Source organism: Meles meles, chromosome 5 (assembly GCF_922984935.1).
Source record: "Meles meles chromosome 5, mMelMel3.1 paternal haplotype, whole genome shotgun sequence".
NCBI classification, from domain to species: Eukaryota; Metazoa; Chordata; class Mammalia; order Carnivora; family Mustelidae; genus Meles; species Meles meles.
This window is the reverse complement of record NC_060070.1, coordinates 48301876-48325226: the sequence shown is the minus strand read 5'-3', so window position 1 is coordinate 48325226 and position 23351 is coordinate 48301876. Positions and strand designations below refer to the sequence as shown.

At 33.9% G+C, this 23351-nt stretch overlaps 1 protein-coding gene across 3 annotated transcripts in view; it reads right to left on the bottom strand.

Annotated features, from left to right (window-relative positions):
- The window catches only part of IBTK (inhibitor of Bruton tyrosine kinase), a 105092-nt gene that overhangs the window by 58883 nt on the left and 22858 nt on the right, over nt 1-23351 (bottom strand). For 2 of the 3 annotated variants that reach the window (XM_046005307.1, XM_046005309.1), the window contains exons 5-16: nt 20164-20274; nt 17861-18031; nt 14518-14635; nt 14257-14437; nt 12320-12443; nt 10020-10197; nt 6741-6918; nt 4935-5534; nt 3742-3828; nt 3178-3260; nt 3061-3098; nt 2518-2614 (exon numbers count right to left, since the gene is read on the bottom strand). In XM_046005307.1, the coding sequence (XP_045861263.1) occupies nt 2518-2614; nt 3061-3098; nt 3178-3260; nt 3742-3828; nt 4935-5534; nt 6741-6918; nt 10020-10197; nt 12320-12443; nt 14257-14437; nt 14518-14635; nt 17861-18031; nt 20164-20274 (1966 nt within the window). The remainder of the gene's footprint in view (nt 1-2517; nt 2615-3060; nt 3099-3177; nt 3261-3741; nt 3829-4934; nt 5535-6740; nt 6919-10019; nt 10198-12319; nt 12444-14256; nt 14438-14517; nt 14636-17860; nt 18032-20163; nt 20275-23351) is intronic. The other variant, XM_046005308.1, reaches the window with a different exon arrangement.

Here is a 23351-nt window from a genome sequence, read left to right as displayed (position 1 = left end):
TGCAGCCCTGGAATAAATCCCACTTGATCGTGGTGAATAATCCTTTTAATGTACTGTTGAATCCTATTGGCTAGTATTTTGGCGAGAATTTTTGCGTCTGTGTTCATCAAGGATATTGGTCTGTAGTTCTCTTTTTTGGTGGGATCCTTGTCTGGTTTTGGGATCAAGGTGATGCTGGCCTCATAGAATGAGTTTGGAAGTTTTCCTTCCATTTCTATTTTTTGGAACAGTTTCAGGAGAATAGGAATGAGTTCTTCTTTAAATGTTTGGTAGAATTCCCCTGGGAAGCCGTCTGGCCCTGGGCTTTTGTTTGTTTGGAGATTTTTGATGACTGTTTCAATCTCCTTACTGGTTATGGGCCTGTTCAGGTTTTCTATTTCTTCCTGGTTCAGTTGTGGTAGTTTATATGCTGGTGCAACCACTGTGGAAAACAGCATGGAGGTTCCTCAAAATGTTGAAAATAGAACTACCCTATGACCCAGCAATTGCACTACTGGGTATTTACCCTAAAGATACAAACATAGTGATCCGAAGGGGCACGTGTACCCGAATGTTTATAGCAGCAATGTCTACAATAGCCAGACTATGGAAAGAACCTAGATGTCCATCAACAGATGAATGGATCAAGAAGATGTGGTATATATACACAATGGAATACTATGCAGCCATCAAAAGAAATGAAATCTTGCCATTTGCGACGACGTGGATGGAACTAGAGCGTATCATGCTTAGTGAAATAAGTCAATCGGAGAAAGACAACTATCATATGATCTCCCTGATATGAGGACATGGAGAAGCAACATGGGGGGGTAGGGGGATAGGAGAAGAATAAATGAAACAAGATGGGATTGGGAGGGAGACAAACCATAAATGACTCTTAATCTCACAAAACAAACTGGGGGTTGCTGGGGGGAGGTGGGATTGGGAGAGGGGGTGCGGGCTATGGACATTGGGGAGGGGAGGCGAACCATAAGAGACTATGGACTCTGAAAAACAACCTGAGGGTTTTGAAGGGTCAGGGGTGGGAGGTTGGGGGAACAGGTGGTGGGTGATGGGGAGGGCACGTTTTGCATGGAGCACTGGGTGTTGTGCAAAAAGAATGAATACTGTTACGCTGAAAAAAAAATAAATAAATAAAAAGGGAAAAAAAAAATAATAATAAAAAAAAAAAAAAAAAAAAAAAGAGTGCTAGGAAAACTGAACATTCATACGCAAAAAAAAGAAACTGGACCTACACTATACACTATAGTCAACTCAGAATGGATTAAAGACTTAAACAAAAGACCTGAAACCGTAAAACACTTAGAAGAAAACGGTAAAAGATTCTAGTCTTGCCAGTGATCTTTTGAATATGACATCAAAAATCACATGCAACAAAAGCAAAAATAAGCAAGTGGAATTACATGAAACTAGAAAGTTTCTGCAAAGCAAAGAGAAACAATTAATAAAATAAAATTTTTTTTAAAAAAAGGACAACCTTTGGAATGGAAGAAAATATTTGCAAACTACATTTGATAAGGGATTAATATCCAAAATATATAAGGAATTCATACAACTCAATAACAAAACAAATAACTAAAAAATGGGAAAAGAGCTAAATAGACATTTCTCCAGAAAACCATACAATTGGCCAACAGGTACATGAAAAGGGTGTTCGATGTCACTAATTATCTGGAAAATGCAAATCAATACCACAAGAGATGTCACCTTACACCTGTCAGAATGGCTATTATTAATAAAACAGAAGATAACAAGTGTTGGCAAAGGGAACACTTGTGTGCACTGTTGATGGGAGTGTAAAATGATATAGCCATTATGGAAAACAGCATGGAGGCTCCTCCAAAAATTAAAATAGAACTACCATTTGATATAGCAATCCCACTTCTACATTTTTAGCCAAAGGAATTGAAATCAGGATCTTGAAGATATATCTGCACTCCCATGTTCACTGAAGCACAATTAACAGTGAGGATATAGAACAGCCTAAATGTCCACTGAAAGAAGAAAGGATTAAAAAAATGTGGTATACACATATAATTAAACACAATAGTACACCAAAGGTGACTGAAAACCCTCTGTAACTAAAAGATCGGTGTATTACTTGAAAAAGTATATAAATGCAATCTCTCCATAAATTTTGCTTTAATTTGTAGTCTGTTTCTTTTACTTCAGAGATATTAGCACAAGGAGGAAAAGAAACAAGAAAAGACTTGTAAAGTATTTGTCAAAAACTATTCCCTGTTGTCTGTTCCTGATCTCAATCACAGAAGTAGCTGGGTTTGAAACTGTTAAATCTAATCTCAAGCATTATACATAATCCTTATAGAGTTCATTTTAACATAAGTACTGAAAGTTTTCTTTTTCCACTCCTTTAATATTAGTAAGTATCCCAACTATTGATTCTAAATTTAGCCCCTGTTGATGGCTTATTTCAATTAGAGTAGAAATTAAGATTCATGTTGATTTTGTCATTACTCAATTACATCTTAAATATCTAAAACATCCTCTTATTAATACCTTTTATCACCACAGCTTCATCAGTATAGAGGTAGTCCAAAATAACTTTTAGTATGTCAGAATGTATTGGCATCTCCAAAGCTGTACAAGTGGAAGCCTAAATAAAATAAAGTAAAATAATTAATTTTAAACTAAAAAAACTACCTCTCTCTGACTGGAACAGGAAATCTGAATAGGAGTAACATTAAATGCAAAAGAACATTTATAAAACACAAATCTAAAATGACATATATTTAATTTTAAAATGCCTTGTAACATGGGGAATCAAGAAAAATTGAAACAGAAACCAATCACAGTGGTATTCCAAACACATGTCCAAATAAAGGGGAAATTCTGACCTAAGAAGTTTTTCTGTAACAATTTTTAATTCTAATTAATTCTAAATTTTCTATTTCCAGCAGGCCAGAGCATAAATGAAGTTTAAAACAAAAGTGAAACTGACTTAAAATATTAGGTTCCCATTCTGCATTTCTTTAGTACATAATTTCCCAAAAACGAAAAGAAGTGTGATTACCAGCCATGTGGCTTCAACTTAAAACTTACCTCAATCCATGAGCTACTCAGCATACTATGAAAATATTCTGGGAAAGAAAAGGTACAATTCATTAGAACAGTTAAACAATACTAATAAATCAGCAACTAATTAAAAAGTATACCTACCAAGTCTAGCACAAAGAACACACTTATGGCAAGTAAATTCCTTTCCATCCACTGATTTCATGGTCACATCACATAGAAATGAACTGAAAAATAAAATTTTTTTAATTGAAATGAAAACGATTTCTTTACACATTTAGCAAATGGGAAATTTATTATAGGACTTGGCTTAAGTTGATTGTCTTTTAATTAAAGACAGCAGAGAACAAACAACTTGAGGATATACCTACAAATAAAGTACTTCATCTCCTTCCATTTGAGAAAAGATAATAAGGGTCTTAAAATAAAGATAATATTTAAAGGTAACTGGATACAGATAAATATTCAAAAAAGGTCTTCCTTCTAATTCCTTGTAATTTTCCTTTTGCATTACAGACCAGGTGTTAATAGTTAATATTTTATCAATTTACTCAACATCTCTCCAACATTCCTCGAAATGAAGACGAGCAAAGATAAAATGGTATCTATTCATATATTTTACTTCATATGTCAGTTAGAAGAGCTCTGTTTTCACACTTAGGTTTCAAAATCTAAGGATGAAAAGTTTATCTCCATTTCCTAACTTACCACTTTTTCTGATTTAGCTTCAATTTATTACCAGGTTTCTTCTCAATAACATTAATTTTTCCATTTTCAAATCTGACTCCATCTAACCTATCAAGAATAGATAAAAATTAAGTTGATGGACCAAAACAAACAAAATAAATCCAAGAAATTACCTTATATATAATCATATAATTTATATCACCCAGAAAAGGATCTCAACAAACTCTACTCTGTGATAAAAGAGTACCACATATTCTTCAATTTTACTTCAAAGTAGAGTTAATTGTTCAACAACGCAGTTAGTCACCACTATGTATCCCCTTCTTATAGAGTTGAAATCGGCATATAATTTTGACTCCCCCATAACTTAAATACTAATAGCCCACTGTTGACTGGAAGCCTTCTCAATAACATAAACAGATTTGTATGTTTATACTTTGTTACATGCATTACATATTGTGTTATTACAATAAAAGAAGCTGAAGAAAACGTTAAGAAAATCATACAGAGTACACATTTACAGTACCATACTGAATTTATCATAAAAATCTTAATACAAGTGGATCTGCAAAGTTTAAACCCATGATTTTCAAGGGTCAAATGCACATTAAATATAGTTACTGACAATAAAACATATCAAGGCCATAGCACAAAGTCCCTCAGTGTTTTTAAACAGGAAACCTGATATATGATTCTCTCCTCTACCCCACACATTAGGTTACACTGCCACAAGCAACATATATACCTTAAAAAAAGAAAATTCCAAAGAATCTGGCTTAAATGACAAATCTGTCTTAGGTACTTTACACATGCTACATGACAGAACTACACCAACAATTTGAGATCACTATTATCCCTCCCTTTTATATACTGAGAAACTGAAGTTCAAAGAAACTAAGAAATCTGCCCCAGCCATAGAGGAGCTAAGAGGCATATATAGGTTTAACTCCAAAGACAGTACTTTTTCCAGTATACCACACTGCCTACCATTCCAGATCCCTGTTACGCAAACACCATGGAGAGTTCAAACCCACTAACAGCCTCCATAGTTTTAATCCAGAGAGTCCTACAGAGATAGTTTTAGCAAAAAATGGGAGAAAAAAATACATCCAAAACAGAAGGAGTTGAGGGAGGGAAGAGGGGTAGTAAAGAAAAAGAGAATTTTTAAAAGGACATAATGAGGTTCAAGAATAGATATTAAGGACAAGCCATACCTACTACTCAAATTACTGAAACCAAATTTCCTTGCAACATTTTGTAACATTCTTATAGGATCATCTTCCCCAACACTTTTCCCTTTATTGGAAGATTTTGGTTTGCTTTTCTGCTTTTCATTAACCATATGAGCTTGATTACTTCTGTAAACTTCAAATGCTGACTTCTGATTATCTTCATGGAAATTCATTTTATTTGAATGAGTATTCATAGTGCCCTGATATTCTTCTGGCTTTTTGTTTAAGTTTATTCTTGGTGTGAAGCCATGAATTAAAAAATCACAAGTATCTGTGTATATAAATTGTAAAAGGTACTCAAACAAGTCAGGATGAACCTTCTCTACCACAAAGAGATGGCATCCTGCAGAATCTTCATCTTTCCGGTAAACATCTGTAAAGTCTAAAGAGGTCCCATCTGAAAGAAACAATTTCTGAAAAAAGTCAGAATGCGCTGCCAAAATATATTTGTGTGCAGGGAAGATTCTATTGCCAACTTGAAATGTCACATCATGTATGTTGTCCATTTCATCAGCTTCCCTTAAGAGTTTGCCAAACTCTTCAAAAAAGGATGATGAGGATACAGCTGGAATTTCATAAAGGCTAGAAATGAAACGAAAATCATTTTTACTTTCAAGAAATGAAAAAAAAAAGGCATCCCTAATCAATTCTCCTTTTAAAGTACAATTTCTTTTTTCATTATTAAACTTACAAGATTTTAAATCTGGCATTTCTTAAAATATAAGAATATTGCAAAGCCTTATATACCATATCACACTTTAAAATGTTTTTATTCCTTTTTATATTTTTCTGCTACACTAAAATGACAAGATTTAAGTTTTCCTACTAAAGCAGTGTTTTCTATTTCTACAAGGAAATACCAGGATATAAATTCAAATGACCATTTCACAGAAATTTTTTTAAATGATTGTAACTAAACACAAATGACTTTAAAACTAAAAACATCCAAAAAAGAATACAGTCCTCAACCTTTTATATCCTCCTATTTTATCCTTTATCCTTTTATTTTAAGTGAAGAAAACTAAATCTACAAAGAATTGAGCAAATACTTCAATAAAATCCGAGAATAGGATAGAAACTCAGAAACTAAATATAAAGATAAATACACATACATACAGTATGTTCTTTCAGTATTGTAAGATGATTATCACACCTTCCCAATCCACATTTCACCCTTCCAGGTAGGAGAAACACACCTTCTGGTTTGCCCTGGATTGAGAGCTTTCTCAGGAGATGAGAGTTTTGGTGCTAAACATGGGACAGACCTGGGCAAACCAGTATGGATGGTCACCCTACTTCTAGGACTTCTTTCCAAGAGTACCCTTGATATTTATCTTAACCTGTCATCTCTCTACTAATGTGACTTAGAAAAAAGCTGCACTGAGATTAATACTCCCCTACAAACCACTCTATACTACCTTTTTTTTTTGTTAATTATCATATTCAAGTGTTAGAAATTTTTGCAAACTATTTAATGTTTATTATATATTTCTCAGAATCTGAGAACCTAGAGTACATCATAAAGTACTAAGATACAAACTTTGTGCATATACATATATATCTTTAATACTCAATAAATAACAGTTTACAAACTAAGAGAAACACTTATCATTCCCACTGTAACAAATTCTACCTTTGAGATATCCAGGTAACATGGTTTTATGTCTAAAGCCTCTACAAGTCTTGGCAAAAGCATTTCAATTAAATTTGCTCCAGGAGCTACTAAAAACAAAAGAAAACCCAGTGATTACTCCTTCTAAAAATGAAATTTAATATATACAAGTGTACCTTGTTTTAGGATCTGACTGCAAAATTGCAAAGTTGCATCCACTTGGGTCTGTGCTGACACTAACAGCTCTATGGGCAAAAGTAAGTTTCTCAAGCCGAATTCTTTCATATACACTATTTATATCAGAGACACAAGACACATCTGATGAAGAATTATGGAGATTTGATAAAATCTCTGCTAAAAAGAAAAATAAACAAACTTCCATTAATGGAGGCTTTACTGAAACTCTTAAAATGGGTTAGGAGTAAAGAAAATAGAAAAACAATTAAAATATAGAAATATCTTTCATATATGTCTTTTTGAAGAATTATATCCTCTCTCTCTTAAACACAATTTTTACCCTATGTACAGGTATTATACAGGAAATTTTAGTTAGTCAATTCTCAATTATCCATGACTTTATCTTTCAACAAAAACATCTTCCACACTGCAACCAAAGTCATCTTTCTAAAAAGCAAATCTAGTACTATGCTGGCTTCTAACATTCCTCAGCTTGCATTAAAAATATGTAAACTTAGCCTTTTCATAATTTGTTTGCATGTTTATTTGTTTCCAAATATCTGAGTGACCATACTGTGCTACTGTGATAGAGCAGTCATCAGTCTATCCCTATGATACAGTAGTGAACAAGACAGGCATCCCTTCCATCTCAGAATACACAATCCAGCAAAGACAAACATTTAAACGAATTATTATTTCATTACAAGTCAGATTAAGGCTATGAAAAAAAGTAAGAAATTTGCATGCAAAAAATGATTCTGGCTGCAATAGGAAGAATGCTGAAAGAAATTAAAAATAAAGACAAAGAGATCACTTAGGAAACTATAGAGTCCAAAAAAGAATAAGTAACATACACTGAAGTTGTAGCAATGAAAGCAGAGAAAAGTGGAAAGATTTCAGAAATATTTGAGACAGAAGTGACAAAAATTGGATGACTGATCAGATACTGGGGTGGGGGGATGTGAGGTGTCAAAGATAACCATTTACTTAGAAAACGTTGAAAAGCAAATGTGGGAGCATGAGATCATGAATTCAGTTCTAGACCACTAAATATGACTAAGATACAATTCCAAAACTTTCAACATTTGCAAGTCAAACCTGCATTTTGGTTACTCCATCAAATTTACTCTATTTCAGTTTTATAGGGCTTCACTAATCTTCCCTAAACGCTCAATTATTGCAATTTCTACACTCTCAAACCTAACATATACATATTGGTATTTGTAAACTGTAAATAGTTACGTATATGTCTACTGTCACTACAAATTTATGAATGTCTGAAAACAGAGGCCTATCTTACATATATTTTGTTATCAATAAGGCATAGCCCTGTATCTGACACAGAGTAAATCTACTTTAAAAGTTTATACACTTATATAATCTATAAGAAAAAAAAAGAAATACAACAAATCAGTAATCACTTCACTGTGGCTTTACGATTTTGAAGACTAGGTTTATAATTTTCTGAATAATTTAAATGTTCCTTATATATGTTTTACCATACAATAATGAATTTATTCATTTAACAGATGACTTAATAAGGGAATACTATGTGTCAGGAAATATGCTGAATGCATATTCAGGATATGAATGCATATTCAGGATACAGTAAAACAGTCAAGGTCCTTGCCATCTTACAGTCTGATAGGAGGCAAGCATTAGAAAAATTAATCACAAAGATAAACACATAACAAGGAAAAATGACCTGTATCTTGAAAATACAAAGGGAATATGAAAAGTGAAACAGGGGTACTTCAATTTAGATTGAGAGATCTGTGAAAATATCTCTGATGAAGTATAAATAAAGCTGAGATGTGAAAAATTAGAAAAAGCCCTGGGATTACTGAAAAAAATTGAAAACCTGAAGGTCAATCTGACTGGAGAGTGGTAAATGAAAGGGAGTTCAGAGACACAAACAAAGGTCACAGCAGGAGCTTTCAGGATAATGTTTAGGAAATGGGGAAACCATTAAAGAGTTCTGAACACAGGAATATTAGAATCAGATCTTAAAAGATCATTCTGATAATCAAGAATAAATAAAAAGGGGGCGCCTGGGTGGCTCAGCGGGTTAAAGCCTCTGCCTTCAGCTCAGGTCATGATCCCAGGGTCCTGGGATCGAGCCCCGCATCAGGCTCTCTGCTTGGCTGGGAGCCTGCTTCCTCCTCTCTCTCTCTCTGCCTGCCTCTCTGCCTACTTGTAATCTCTATCTGTCAAATAAATAAATCTTTAAAAAAAAAAAAAGAATAAATAAAAAGAAATAAGAGTATGATTAAGGAAAACCTATTTTTTACAGTAGTCCATGTGAGTAGGGACAGGGTGGGACCAATGAACTGTGAAGTGGTAAATGAATTCTAGTTTTTCCAGCAGAAAAATCAACAGATTAATAATTATGGATGAAAGAAAAAAAGTTGTAACCTAAGTTAAAAGAACAATGCAAGTAATCCAAAAATTTATAAATTCATAATCAGATAAAATTAAGAATGAACTGTATAGGGCGCCTAAGTGGCTCAGAAGGTTAAGTGTCTGCCTTCAGCTCAGGTCATGATCCCAGGGTTCTGGGATCGATTCCCACATTGGGCTGTCTGCTCCTTGGGGAGCCTGCTTCTCCCTCTGCCTCTCCCCTGCTTGTGCTCTCTCTCTCTCATGAATGAACAGAATCTTAAAAAAATAAAAAAAAAAAAAAAAGAATGAACTACATAATGAGTAACTTCTATTTTCAGTGGTGGCATCTTAATTAAAGCTATCCTTTATATTCACCAAGTAATGAAATAAAACTATTGTCTATTCAGCAACTGTTCAATACAACTACTTTTATTTAATTCTCATTAATATAGACTTTGTTCTTCCCATAATTTCCCTTTAAGCCATGAAATGTACATTTTAAAAACTTTAATTTTATATATACAAGTGGGTAAAATATATAATTATGTATAAGCCACTCAATTCCCAATTTAGAGAAGAAGAGAAAAAATGGAGCTTGGAATATGATTTAAAAGCATCTGGGGAGTTTTTTCTTTAAACTTTATACTTCCCTGGCCCTATAACCAAGACCTCAGGATATGCTGAGACAGATAAACAGCTGAAAACCAGATTTAAGTGAACTGAATTCAGCTTATCTGCACGCACACACACACACACACATACACACAACTCAAAAATCAAAATAGGAGACTTAAAGTTAAAACCTAGTGACACTTGTCAAACCTAATAATAAACACTTGTGAAATTAAAGGTTAACTGAAAGATAATTTACTCACTATTCACATATATGAACTGACCTTTCTTTTCAGAATTCTTTTTTTTTTCTTCAAACCATTTTCCTCTAAATCCTTCTCCATCCTGTGTGACAAATAAAATGTCTTTTCTATTTAAAGCAATGTCAGAAATGAAGACCTGGCGTGGATAGGCCCATCGACACTGCTTCAGAGAACTGCTGACTGATCTCCAGCAAAATACCTAAAATAAACCCAAATTACATTGGAATATCTATTCCCGTACATCACCTGAACAACCAAAAACTGAAATCTAGAAATATCTCTAAAACAAAAGTTCTGATTAATGTTTCATGTTCATTCTTTCACATAAAAAGATACTATAAAAATCTATTTGTTTTTAAAGAACTGTATCTTTCAGAAAAAGTACATTAAGCAAATATGAAACATTAAAATATTTAAAAGACACTCCTCTTAAGGAGTATCATTCAGTATTACTTGTTTTTCACAAATCAATCTACTACAATGATAAAGGAAAACAAAAATATGAAAGCTAAAATTTAGATATCACACTTGTTGTAGTACCATCTGTTTGCAAGAAGAATGAAAATCAGCCTACTGAAAATCCAAACTTAAACTCTCAAGAAAAAAAGCAGCAGTGGTATGAATAACCCTATTTTATAACTAAAACAAAATTTTACAGATAGAAAAATTAAAACAGAGTTCAATGGCTTCCAAATGGTTCTACAAACCTTAGTATTCCTGAAAAATGACTTAGAACCTGCTGCAGAGGGATGGAGAGAATAATGAGAGGTATGTTTTTGAGTTTCCCAATTCAGCTTTATCCAGAACAGTAACTCTTATCTGCTTCATATATTTGCATTCCAAGAAAGATTTTATTTGAAAAATTAATACTGCTGATTTTTTTAAAAGTTCAATTCCCCTCATATTTAAGAAAAGTAAAACACAAAATGGTACCTGCCAAGATCACTCAAAAGTTATGTTAAAAATTAAAAAATGAATAAATAAATAAAAAGACTATACTGATTGATTCCTTCAGAGATTGGTTTTCATAGTAAGATTCTAATTTTCCATAAATGAACAAATTGTTATAGTCCCCCACAATGGAGGCTATAAAAATAAATGAATTACAGCAATATTTAAAAAAAAAAAATAATTCCAATTTTCCAGAAAGTAACAACAAAAGGTACAGACTAGATCCCTATTAATATAAATGAAACATATACTAGAGTCAAATGTTTTTTACACTCACTATTTTACGTAACCCCATGCCACTGCTTTCTCCTATTAGTATAAAATTAGAGTTCTAATTCTAATACAGTTCCCTATATTAAAATGATAGACCACAGATTTATACCCATAGATGGAGCTTTATGATTAATTCTTCAATTTCCAAATGTATCTTACAGCACTTTATAAACCTCAGAAAATATTCTTGTTTTTTCTATTTGATAAGCAAAAAACAGAAGGCAATCTGTGTTTTTCTAGCTACAGTGTAAAACTCTTTGTTACTAATGTATAATATAATTTTAATTTAACAATTTCATTAGAGAAATGTACTGATATATTTGCATAGGGAACTAAAATTGAACTCTACTTAAATAGAAAGAGATTAGCGATTCTTTCTGTAGTGATCTAGGAAGGCATTGTCTTATATATGACAGCTATAATCTCTAAAAATATACATTATGTGTATATTTACTTAAAACTAAATCTGGGGGGCGCCTGGGTGGCTCGGTGGGTTAAGCCTCTGCCTTCAGCTCAGGTCATGATGTCAGGGTCCTGGGATTGAGCCCTGCATCAGGCTCTCTGCTCAGCAGGGAGCCTGCTTCTCCTCTCTCTCTGCCTGCTATGCCTACTTGTGATCTCTCGCTCTCTGTCAAATAAATTTAAAAAATTTTTAAAAATCTTAAAAAACAAAAAAAACTAAATCTGGGAAAAATTTTCTAATTATGAAACAAATTTTTAATATCACCTGCTTAGCTTTTAAGAAGCAGTTACATAAAATATCTCCTATATGTAATTTGCTATCTTCATCAGTACTCAATATGCATATCAAATAATCCATCAAAATCCCCTATTGATTTCCATTTCAAGCACAGTAAATGAAATTTTAAGCTACAGTTTAACAAAGCTATACTGTGCAACATTAGTTAAATGTCATCAAACTTTCTTTGAAATACCAGGTCCATACTAATTAGTGCTGGACGTCAAAATGGATAGAGAAACAAAGTCAACAGAAATCATCATTATCTAGTAATACATGTTCACATTATCAGGTCCCTTATAGCTATCAACTCAGAATAAAATTACTTTAAAACACTTTTGCATAAATATACACTCACCCTTCCAGCTCCATCCATTGCAAGAATACAAATTTTTTGACCTCCATTTTCTTTCAAATTTTCAGGATCAACCTTGTATTCCATACGCCCCCCACAAACAAGAACTTTTTTCAAGTTTAGTTGTCTAGGTGAAAAAGAAAATTCTTCATTAATATGTTCTTTAAAATAGACACACTCAATTTTAAAGAAATTACTAATCAAACAATAATCTAGGGTGATTACTGTGAAAGGTGAAGTAAGATGTTTTGGCTTTCCCTTTCAGATATTTTGCCTGCATTAAAAGATTTTTACTTTCCAAAATAGCAATCTACAACAAAAAAATTTCTTATTTAAAACCTGGATATAAATTATGTTTATGTAATTTAATGTTACAGGGCAAGTTTTATAAATGTTAATCAGTAACAAAACCTAACATTCTACAAATCACCTCATGCTCAAAAGAAAAACCTACTCAGTCAGTTCTAAGAAACACTTATGTTCACATTTTCATGTTTCTAAAACTAAAATATGACCCACAACTGATACTCTTCCAATTGTTACACATAGAAGCTGAATTGTGACAAACTGATGGCCGACATTCTCTGTTCATGAGCTTATTTCATGGATGTTATACGTCTATTAAGTACTATCTCATTTACAATAGCAAAAGCAGATTCTGTTGCATTTCAGTATCAATTTAAAAACCTGACTGCTTATTTAAAAATTCACATGAGTAATCTCTAGAATTCCTGCACACTACTGCTTCCACTAATTGAGCTATACTCTTCCAGGTATTTGAATTTCATCTCAATTGTTCCAAGATCTATTTCTCTACTTATATTTATTACTATAACCACAGAATGAAATATTAAATAAACTAATAAACTATTAGTCTTAAAGGCCTTTTTTTTTTTTTAAAGAAGTTGAATACTTTGGAATGACACAATAAAAATGCACAGCAAGGGGCGCCTGGTTGGCTCAGTGGGTTAAGTCTCTGCCTTCCGCTCAGGTCATGATCTCGGGGTACTGGGAACGGGCCCCACTGGGCTCTCTGCTCAGCGGGGAGTCTGCTTTCCCCTCTCTCTCTGCCTGCCTCTCTGCCTACTTGTGCTCTCTCTCTCTCTCTCTCTGTCAAATAAATAAATAAAATCTTTTAAAAAAATGCATAGCAAAAAATTGCTGTCAAATCAGAAATAAATTAATCAACTATGTAAGACTGAAATATATGAGAAGTAAAAGACTCTTACCATATTAATTTACCTTACAATTGATTTTAAGAGCTTGCTCCTTAAACTGTTCAAATGAAATCACATATGATACATTACAGGTATGGTTTATGCACAAAAGCTAAGGAACTCCAATTGGCAGACCCTTCCATACTTAAACTTAGGTTTTACGGTTCCCTGCATTACCTGACCTTTTCAATGAGCCAATCACTGCTAATCTACTGCATGCTACTATAACCTACTTTCGGGTAACAAAAGGCTACACAAATTTAAAGATAAAAAAATATACCAGTCAGTTACAAACACAGAGACTGAGAATCCCATGATATGTAACTATTTTTTTCAAAATAAGTATGTACATAACAAAAAAAGGCTACATATGAACCAATGATGTGTCACAAACCAAGAACTATGATTAATCTAGTTCTATGTACCTGAAGCATAAAAAAAAGAAGGAAAATTTATAGATCACATTTAACCACATGGTAAATATAATTCAGAAATACTATTTTATGATTTGCAGAGAACTTCTACGTATATTTCCTGGGTGCATGTCAAAGACTAAGCTCATCAAAGGCAAAAACTCTTCACTTTTCCTTTCAGCTTTAAATTCTCTTTGTCCAGTTTTCTTCATCTGACACTCCAGAGCATAGCATAAAGCGAATCCTCAGAGTTTTGCTGGAAGAACTGAATTATTATTAAAGTTATATTTCTTTACAAAAATACACATACTTAGACGCCAGCTTCTTGCACTGATAGTCTGCAAGTAAGTAAATATCTCCTCTTGTGGTAACACAGACTGTGGCCCCATCACTTGCAGCAACCAAAGACAAAGTGATATCCTTATGATGAAGGGCAGAGACCTGACGAGGAGCAGTTACATACTTTTCTCCATTGGGATCTGGCAAATAACCTAAAAAATTACACAAATAAATCACAAAATATCCAAAAAATTCAATTTATTTTTCAGATAATGTCATCAAGATTTCTTACCCAGTTGTCCACCATTTAGCCCCATAGTGTAAACAGCTTCTCTAGTCCACAGCACTGTATGAAACCTGCCAGCTGCTACTCCAATGATTGTCCTTCCTTTTAGATATTTTGCCTGCATCTATTCAAAAAGATAATTAAGACAACAGTTTATTATATTACTAAGAACGAATACGATATTTCAAAGATCCAGTAGACCAGAGTAGCAAATATATGGCACACTACCAGTGCCCCCTTAAGTTCTAATGGCAGAATTCATTAACAGATCTTAGCACTAACACTGAGATCCAACTCTTCTCAGAACACAAGATATTCTGATGTAGCCACTTCAAGTCAGCAGTTTTAATATATAAAAAATTAACGTGGTAGAAAAGCCAAATCATCCAACCTGTCACCAAGCAATATGCAAAACAGGCACTCTATCAGAAAATAAAGTACTTTTATATTTGACATATTCAGGGTCTCTCAACAGTGTCACTAATGACATTTTCAGCCAGATGACTCTCATTGATGTAATGTATTACACTGATTCTTGTATGAATATTGAACCACCCTTGCATCCCAAGAATAGCCAAAGCAATCTCAAAAGAGAAAACCAAAACTGGAGGTATCATAATTCCAGATTCCAAGTTACATTACACAACAGCAGTAATGAGAACAGTATGGTATTAGCACAAAAAAAGATACATAGATCAATGGAATAGAACTGAAAACCCAGAAATAAACCAATTATATGGTCAATTAATCTACAACAGAGGAATCAATGTTTACAATGGGAAAAAGACAGTCTCTTGGTATTGGGAAAACTGAACAGCAACACGCAAAAAATAAACTGGACCACTTACTCTCACCATACACAAAAATAAACTCAAAATGGATGAAAGATCTAAATGTGAGACCTGAAACTACAAAGATCCTTGAAGAGAACACAGGCAGTAAGGTCTCTGACACTGACCCTTTTTTCTATGAAACTTTTTTCTAGGCATGTCTCCTGAGGCAAGGGAAACAAAAAGAAATAAACTATTGAGACCACATCAAAACAAAAAGTTTCTACACAGCAAAGGAAACAACCAACAAAACTAAAAGGAAACCTATGGAATGGGAGAAGATATCTGCAAATGGCATACCCAATAAAGGTGTAGTATCCAAAATATATAAAGAATTCATACAACTCAATACCCAAAAAACAAATAATCCAATTAAAAAATAGGCATAAGACATGAACAGACATTTCTCCAAAGAAGAAATACAGACGGCCAAAAGATCCATAAAATGATGCTCAACATCAGGGAAACAGAATTCAAAATTACAATAAGATACCACCTCACACCTGTCAGAATGGCTAAAATAAAAAACACAAATAAGTTGTAACAAAGATGTGGAGAAAGGGAAACTCTCTTGCACTGTTGGTGGTAATGCAAACAATTGCAGCCATTGTGGAAAACTGTACGGAGAGTCCTCAAAAAATTAAAAACAGAACTACCCCATGATCTAGGAATCATACTATTGGGTATTTACCAAGAGAATACAAAAACACTAGTTTAAAGGGATACATGCACCCCAATGTTTACTGCAGTATTATTTACAATAACCAAACTATGGAAACAGCCAAGTACTCATCAAAAAAATGAATGGATAAAGAGGTACACACACACACACGCACACACACACACACACAGGACTATTATTCAATCATAAAAAAGAATTAAATCTTGTTATTTGCAACAGCATGGATACAGCTAGAGAATACAATGCTGAGGGAAATAAAGAAGTCAGTTAGAGAAAGACAAATACCATATGATCTCACTCATATGTGGAATTGAAGGAAAAAAATGAGCAAAGGAAAAAAAGAGAGAGACAAAGACAAATCAAGAAAGAGACCCTTAACTACAGAGACCAAACTAATGGTTACCACATGGGAGGTAGATTGGAGAATGAATGAAACAAGTGAGTGGGGATTAAAGAGTACACTTACTATGTCGGGGAAATAAAAAAGAAAATGAAAAAAAAAAAAATAAGAGAAAAAATACTGGACATATTCAGAGTCTCCCAACAGTGGCACTACTAACATTTTCAGCCAAATGAATCTCTGTTGTAACGGACTACCTTTTAAACTGTAGGTTGAGCAGCATCCCTGGACTCTACCTACTGGATGTCAGTAGCACCCCCACTCCAGTTGTTACAACTAAAAAGGTCTCTGCACATTGTCAAATGGCTCCTGGGGTTGCAAAAGTAATTGAGAATACTGAATATGTCCATATCAACCTAAAGCTCCAAGACAGCCACACAATAAGAATAAAAACAGGAAAGAAATCTACCATTTATAAAGAAATCTACAAAATGGTTAAGTATCCAAGAAGTCCACGACTACAGAAAATGTATTTTTCATCCAAAAAGTATCAGATTGGAGACTACCTCTAACAACTTCTCAGTAATTCCTATTGATTCATTAGTCATCCAGAATGGAAAAGCATTAGATCTAAAAGCTTATTAATTAAAAATATATACCTAATAACTTTAAATCCAGAGGATTAAATCAATAAAGAAACTTCACCTCTGAAAATACAAAATTTTAGGATCTGAAATCTCACTTGTTATTGAGTGATGATTCTAGCAACATATTAGAGTACCAGTCCTAGTTTTTTTAACTACGTCTGTGAAGTTGAGTCAAGGGTACCTTCTGGTAGTGGTTGTGCAAATGGGAGGGGGAAATCAGATCAAAGAAGAGTGGCTTTTGGACACATATCCACACTTCACATAAACTTGCCATGTACGTTTTTGGCTCAGAGGCACATTTTCCGTGAGGCCAATAAGCTTAGTCTTCTGGGTAACTCACTTACATGGCCATTTTTCATTTTAAAGCTTCTTATTTTTTTTTTAGGAGGGCCTCAAAATTATTTGTTTCAAACCCCAAAAATGTGGATCCCCCTCTGCTTAAAAATACTTTAAAAGCTGAAACTAAAGCACTCTGGGGCCTAATTTGCCAATTGCCTTCTCCCTTACTCCAAACAAATGCTAATTTGTACTATGCTTAATGTCTCCTGTGAAAAATAAAGTATATACCACAAAAAAAAAAAAAATATATATATATATATAAAGGGAATATATATATATATAAAACAAATATATATAGTATATATATATATAAAGTATAGTATATATACTTTAAGTATATATACTTAAAGTATATAAGTATATAAGTATATATTAAGCATATATATATAAAGTATATATACTTTATATATATATATTATAAGTGAAATAAATTGCCTATCAATACCTTCTACCTTTTGTCATACAGGTTTTATAACAAAAAGTCACCTTGTTTTAAAAAAAGGAAGCATACCTGTCTCGGTACATTACAACTGGAGGGTGGAGGAATAATTCCTAACTGATGAAAAATATTCAGACCAAATGTATAAACACATCCATCTTCAGTCAGTACCACAGTATGATCCTTAGCAGCTGCCACTTGGGAACAATTGTGACCACTCAGTCCTTCCACAAGCCTAGGGATCTACAAAATAAAATTAACTTTAGTATAATATATTAACCATTTATACAAAAATAAAAAGAGAACCTGGTGATTCTATATCCAAAATGATATGACTAATAAATGGCTGATCTATCATAGGTAAACTCTACAATTTAGCAAAGATAGGTGAGTTTAACAGGATATGGACACTGATTTATAAGTAAAATACAAAACCCCAGTATGACATTTCAATAAAATAATTCAATCCAACAAATGATTTTTGAGCCCTTATCATACACCAAGTGCAAATTTGGTTGGTATAAATAAAGAGAGCTCTTCAGCCGAAGCATTCACTGATATATTGAAAAAAAATAAATAAAAAAACAGGAAAATACAGGTGAGGAGTAAATGAGTTGGTAAGTATAAAAAAACAATGGTCTCTGACACTGCACAGAATGAAGATAATAATGAAGATAATGAACAGAATAATGCCTATAATCTCACAGTGTTGCTGTGAGGCTTAAGTCAAGGTAATGATACTGCATGAAAAGCATCACTGATATCTAGAACATAATAAACCCATGAAAAATGAAAGCTGTTGTCATAGCTCTCTCTCCTTTTTAAAGTACCCTTTAATGGATAAATATACCAGTAATCCCGTCAAAATTTTACCTTAAAAGTAACCTATTGCGGGGCACCTGGGTGGCTCAGTGGGTTAAAGCTTCTGCCTTCAGCTCAGGTCATGATCCCAGGGTCCTGGGATCGAGCCCCCGCATCGGGCTTTCTGCTCAGCAGGGAGCCTGCCTCCCCCTCTCTCTCTGCCTGCTTCTCTGCCTATTTGTGATCTCTGTCTGTCAAATAAATAAATAAAATCTTTAAAAAAAAAAATAACCTACTAAGGCAACATTATCAAATGCAGTAATTATTAGGTTTCCAATTAGCACTAAGTTTTTGTACCATAAGACTCAATTTTGTGATTGTACAAAGAAAATATGGGCTCAACTTTTACATTTTTAAGATTTATTTATTTAGAGAACATACGTGTGTCTGCATGCAAGATGGGGGGAGGGGGCAGAGAGAAAGAATCTTCAAGTAGACTCTCCCCTGAGTGCAGAGCCTTAGGCAGGCATAAATCTCACAATCCATGAGATCATGACTGGGCTGAAACCAAGATTCAGAGGCTTAACCGACTGAGCCATCCAGGCACCCCCGACTCAACTTTTAGACCACAATACTTTGATGAGAAGTTAAAAAAAAATTAAAACACCAAGGTTTTGCAATTAGTCCAACTTATGGGGCACCTGGGTGGCTCAGTCAGTTATCTGTCTGCCTTCAGCTCAGGTCATGATCTTGGGGATCTGGGATAGAGCTGTGCTGAGGTCCCTACATAGGGAATCTGCCTCTCCCTCTCACACTCCCTTTGCTCGTGCACATGCGTGTGTTCTTTCGCACTCTCTGTCAAATAAACAAATCTTTTTATTTTTATTTTATTTTATTTATTTATTTGACAGAGAGAGATCACAAGTAGGCAGAGAGAGAGGGGGAAGCAGGCTCCTTGCTGAGCAGAAAGCCCGATGTGGGGCTCGATCCCAGGACCCTGAGATCATGACCTGAGCCAAAGGCAGAGGCTTAACCCACTGAGCCACCCAGGTGCCCCATAAATAAATCTTTAAAAACAATTAGTCTGACTTTTAAAATTTCAACTATGGAAACATTTCAAAGCTTATTTATATGCTCTCCTGTCCCAGTATTTGCCAAATGCAAAATATAATTTTCCTTTGATGCTTTAGAATTTGGCGTATCTAAATCCTTCAATTTGAACATGACAGAAGAAGAAACTACTTGATTTTTTTAAAAGGTTTTATTTCAGAGAGAGAGAGTGCACAAGTTGGGTGGGGGAGGCGAGGGGAAGCAGACTCTCTGCTGAGCAGAGAGCCCATATCAGGGGTCTGTTCCCTGACCTGGAGAGCAGGACCTGAGCTAAAAGAAAGAGAGGTTTAACTGACTACGTCACCAAAGTAACCCAAATAACTGATTTTTTAAAAATTCTACTATCGGTTGCTATATTACTCTCTGCTTATAGTAGATTAGAAAATTTTTTAAGTTAACTGAAGTCTCCATTTTATGGATATTTTACTGAAGTTACCTAAAATGTGTAATGACATTTCAATTACCAAGCATGTCTGTTCATCTCCATGGCCTAAACGTCCTCCAGGACCATGACCACAGGTATAAACCTGCCCTTTCTGAGACAGAAACACTGAGTGAAATTTACAAAGCACCACCTAAGAGAAAACAAGAGACTATTATTAAATTTCTCTGAATAAAATATCCTTTATTTTATAAAAAAAATAAATTACACTATATGGCTAGCTGCTGAAGCAGAATGATGGTATATGGGGATTATATGTTCTCTCTACTTTGAATATGTTCTGTAATAAAAATTAAAAATGTATACACTCTATTTTAAAACCATGTCTACAAACACTGACAAATGGGAAAAAGAACAAAAAAGAAATTAGCATATGTTACCCACAAAAGAGACTAAACAAAGGAAATGCAAATCTCAAATGCTCAACTACAAAAAGCAGAAGCCAGCTGTTTCCCAACTTTATGGAATCCAAAACAATGAGAACTGAGCAGTGCAACAGGAAGCACAAAGATGAACAAATATGGATATATGTTATTAAGGAAAATAATGGCAATGGCTTAAGCACATTTTTAAAAAACAACATCACCTCTACAGGTATTGGTAGTTAGACAGTATATCCTTTTAATATTTCTGATTCTGTCAAATACATCTTTAATATCATTACAGTGAATCGTTTCCAGAAGATTTTCAATTTATTTCGCCCAGATACACAGGTGGAATCACTATCTATGGCAGCTATAGCCATTTGATATGTATTTCTTAAATAATAAGACTTGAAAGTCAAAATGACTCCTTGATCCATGGGCCACAAAATGAATGGTGTCTTTGCAGGCATGAAAACACAAATCTCATTGTACATGTCCATCAAATCTCTTGGCTGACCAGGTGCATTATCAATGAGCAGTAATATTTTGAAAGAATCTATTTTTTCTGAGCACTAGGTCTCAACAGTGGGCTTAAAACATACATGCAGTAAACAAATGTGCTGTCTTCTAGGTTTTGTTCCAGTTTTAGAGCACAGGCAGAGATTCAGCATTATTCTTAAGAACCCTAGGATTTTTAGTATGCTTAAGAGAATGAACCCCTGGTTTCAGCTTCAAGTCACCAACTGCATTAGGCCCTAATAAGACAGTCAGCCTGTCCTTTGAAACTTTGAAGCCACTCACTTGACTTCTCCCAAAAAAAAGCTCATTGCCTACTTTGTAAATCTTGTTTAGTGTAGCTATTTGCATTAATGATCTTACCTAGATCTTTGGGATAACTTGTTGCAGCTTCTACATCAGCACCTGTTACTTCACCTTGCATGCTGATGTTACAGAGAAAGCATCTTCCCTCAAACTTCATTAACCAACCAGCCTCTGCTAGTTTCAAACTTTTCTTCTCAACTTCCTCACCTCTCTCAGCCTTCATGGAATTGAAGAGAGTTAGGGCCTTGCTCTGGATTAGGTTTTGGCTGTAAGGAATGTTATGGCTGGTTTGATCTTCTATCCAGACCACTAAAACTTTCTCCATACCAGTAATAAGGCTGTTTCACCTTCTTACCACTTGTGTGTTCACTGGAGTAGCACTTTTCATTTCCTTCAAGAAATTTTCCTTTGAATTCACAACTTGGCTAACTTGTTGGTTCAAAAGGCCCACCTTTCAGTCTATCAGCTTTTGATACTTTCTGCACTAAGCTTAATCATTTTTAGCTTTTAAGGTGAGAAGACATTCAACTCTTCCTTTCACTTAAACACTTAGAGGCCATTGCCAAGTTCTTAACAGGCTTAATTTCAATAATTTGTATCTCAGGGAATTAAGGAAGCCCAAGAAGAGGTAGAGAGATAGGGGAACAATGGCCAGTGGAGCAGTGAGAACACACACAATCATAAATTAAGTTCACCATCTTATATGGATGCAGTTTGTGGTACCCAAAAACAATTACAATAGTAATATCAAAGATCACTGATAACAGATCACCAGAAGAAATACAGTTAACTCCTAAACAACATGTGTTTGAACTTCAGTATGCATCCACTTATATGCAGATTTTTTTCCAGTAAATACAGTACAGTACTTTAAATGTATTCTCTTCTCCCTATGACTTTAATAACATTTTCTTTTCTCCAGCTTACCTTATTCTAAGAATACAATATATAATGCATAGAAGTATGTGCTAATTGACTATGTTCTCAGTAAGACTTTCAGTCAGAGAAGTTAAGTTTTTGGAGAGTAAGAAGTCATGCATGGATTTTTGACTGCATGGGGAGGTCAAGTGCCCCAACCCCCAATTTCTTCAAGGGTCAACTGTATAATACTAATGAAAAAGTTTGAAAAATTGAGAGAATTATAGAGATACGAAGTAAGAAAATGCTATTAGAAAAATGGCAATGAAAGACTTACTCAATGTAGGACCCACATAGACCTTCAATTTGTAAAAAATCCAGTGTCTTTAAAGTCCATTAAAGTGGAGTGCAATAAAACAAAGTACGCCTGTTTACATGTACATACACACATAACCCCTACACACACTGCTATTTTTCAAAGCATCTAATATTGAGTATATTAAATTTTACTTTAATATTATTTAAAAATCCTTTTTTCTTACTTTTAAAAAGTATGTACATATACATTTCTTATGTCATCTATAAATATTTCTAACTTTGGACACAAAAAGTGATTATGAAATAAATCTTAAAATTACTTTCCAGAAAGTCCAGTTCTTACGGAAAACAAGAAAATTAGAAGCTGAATTACAACCTCTACTTACACATATCCTTTAACTACTTGGTAAGTTCTGTGAATACATATACTTATCATAAGTAATGTAAAAAGTCATTATCTCATTTAACCATAAAACAAATACTTTTAAAATAAAACCCAAAATTATATTCGTATTTGTAGTATAAACTTAGAATGTGTAAAAGAAAAATCATTTTTTGAAGCCAGAAATAATACATTTTGTTCAATTTTATAGTTAATATTAGAATGCCATTCTATAATTTCTGACTTTTATTCAGCAACCAATACCAGAGTTTAAGTGTTCCAACTTTAAAACCTCTGAATTTTTTAAGGAGATAAGTGATTAGCTTAATTCTCTGGAATATATTATGCTGAAATTAATAATCTCTGCTCCATGGTAGTATAGCATTAGCTCATTTCAGTGACTAATGGGGGCCCTCTACATAACTGGTGCTCAATAAATATTTCCATAAAATTTGCCTTCTCTTT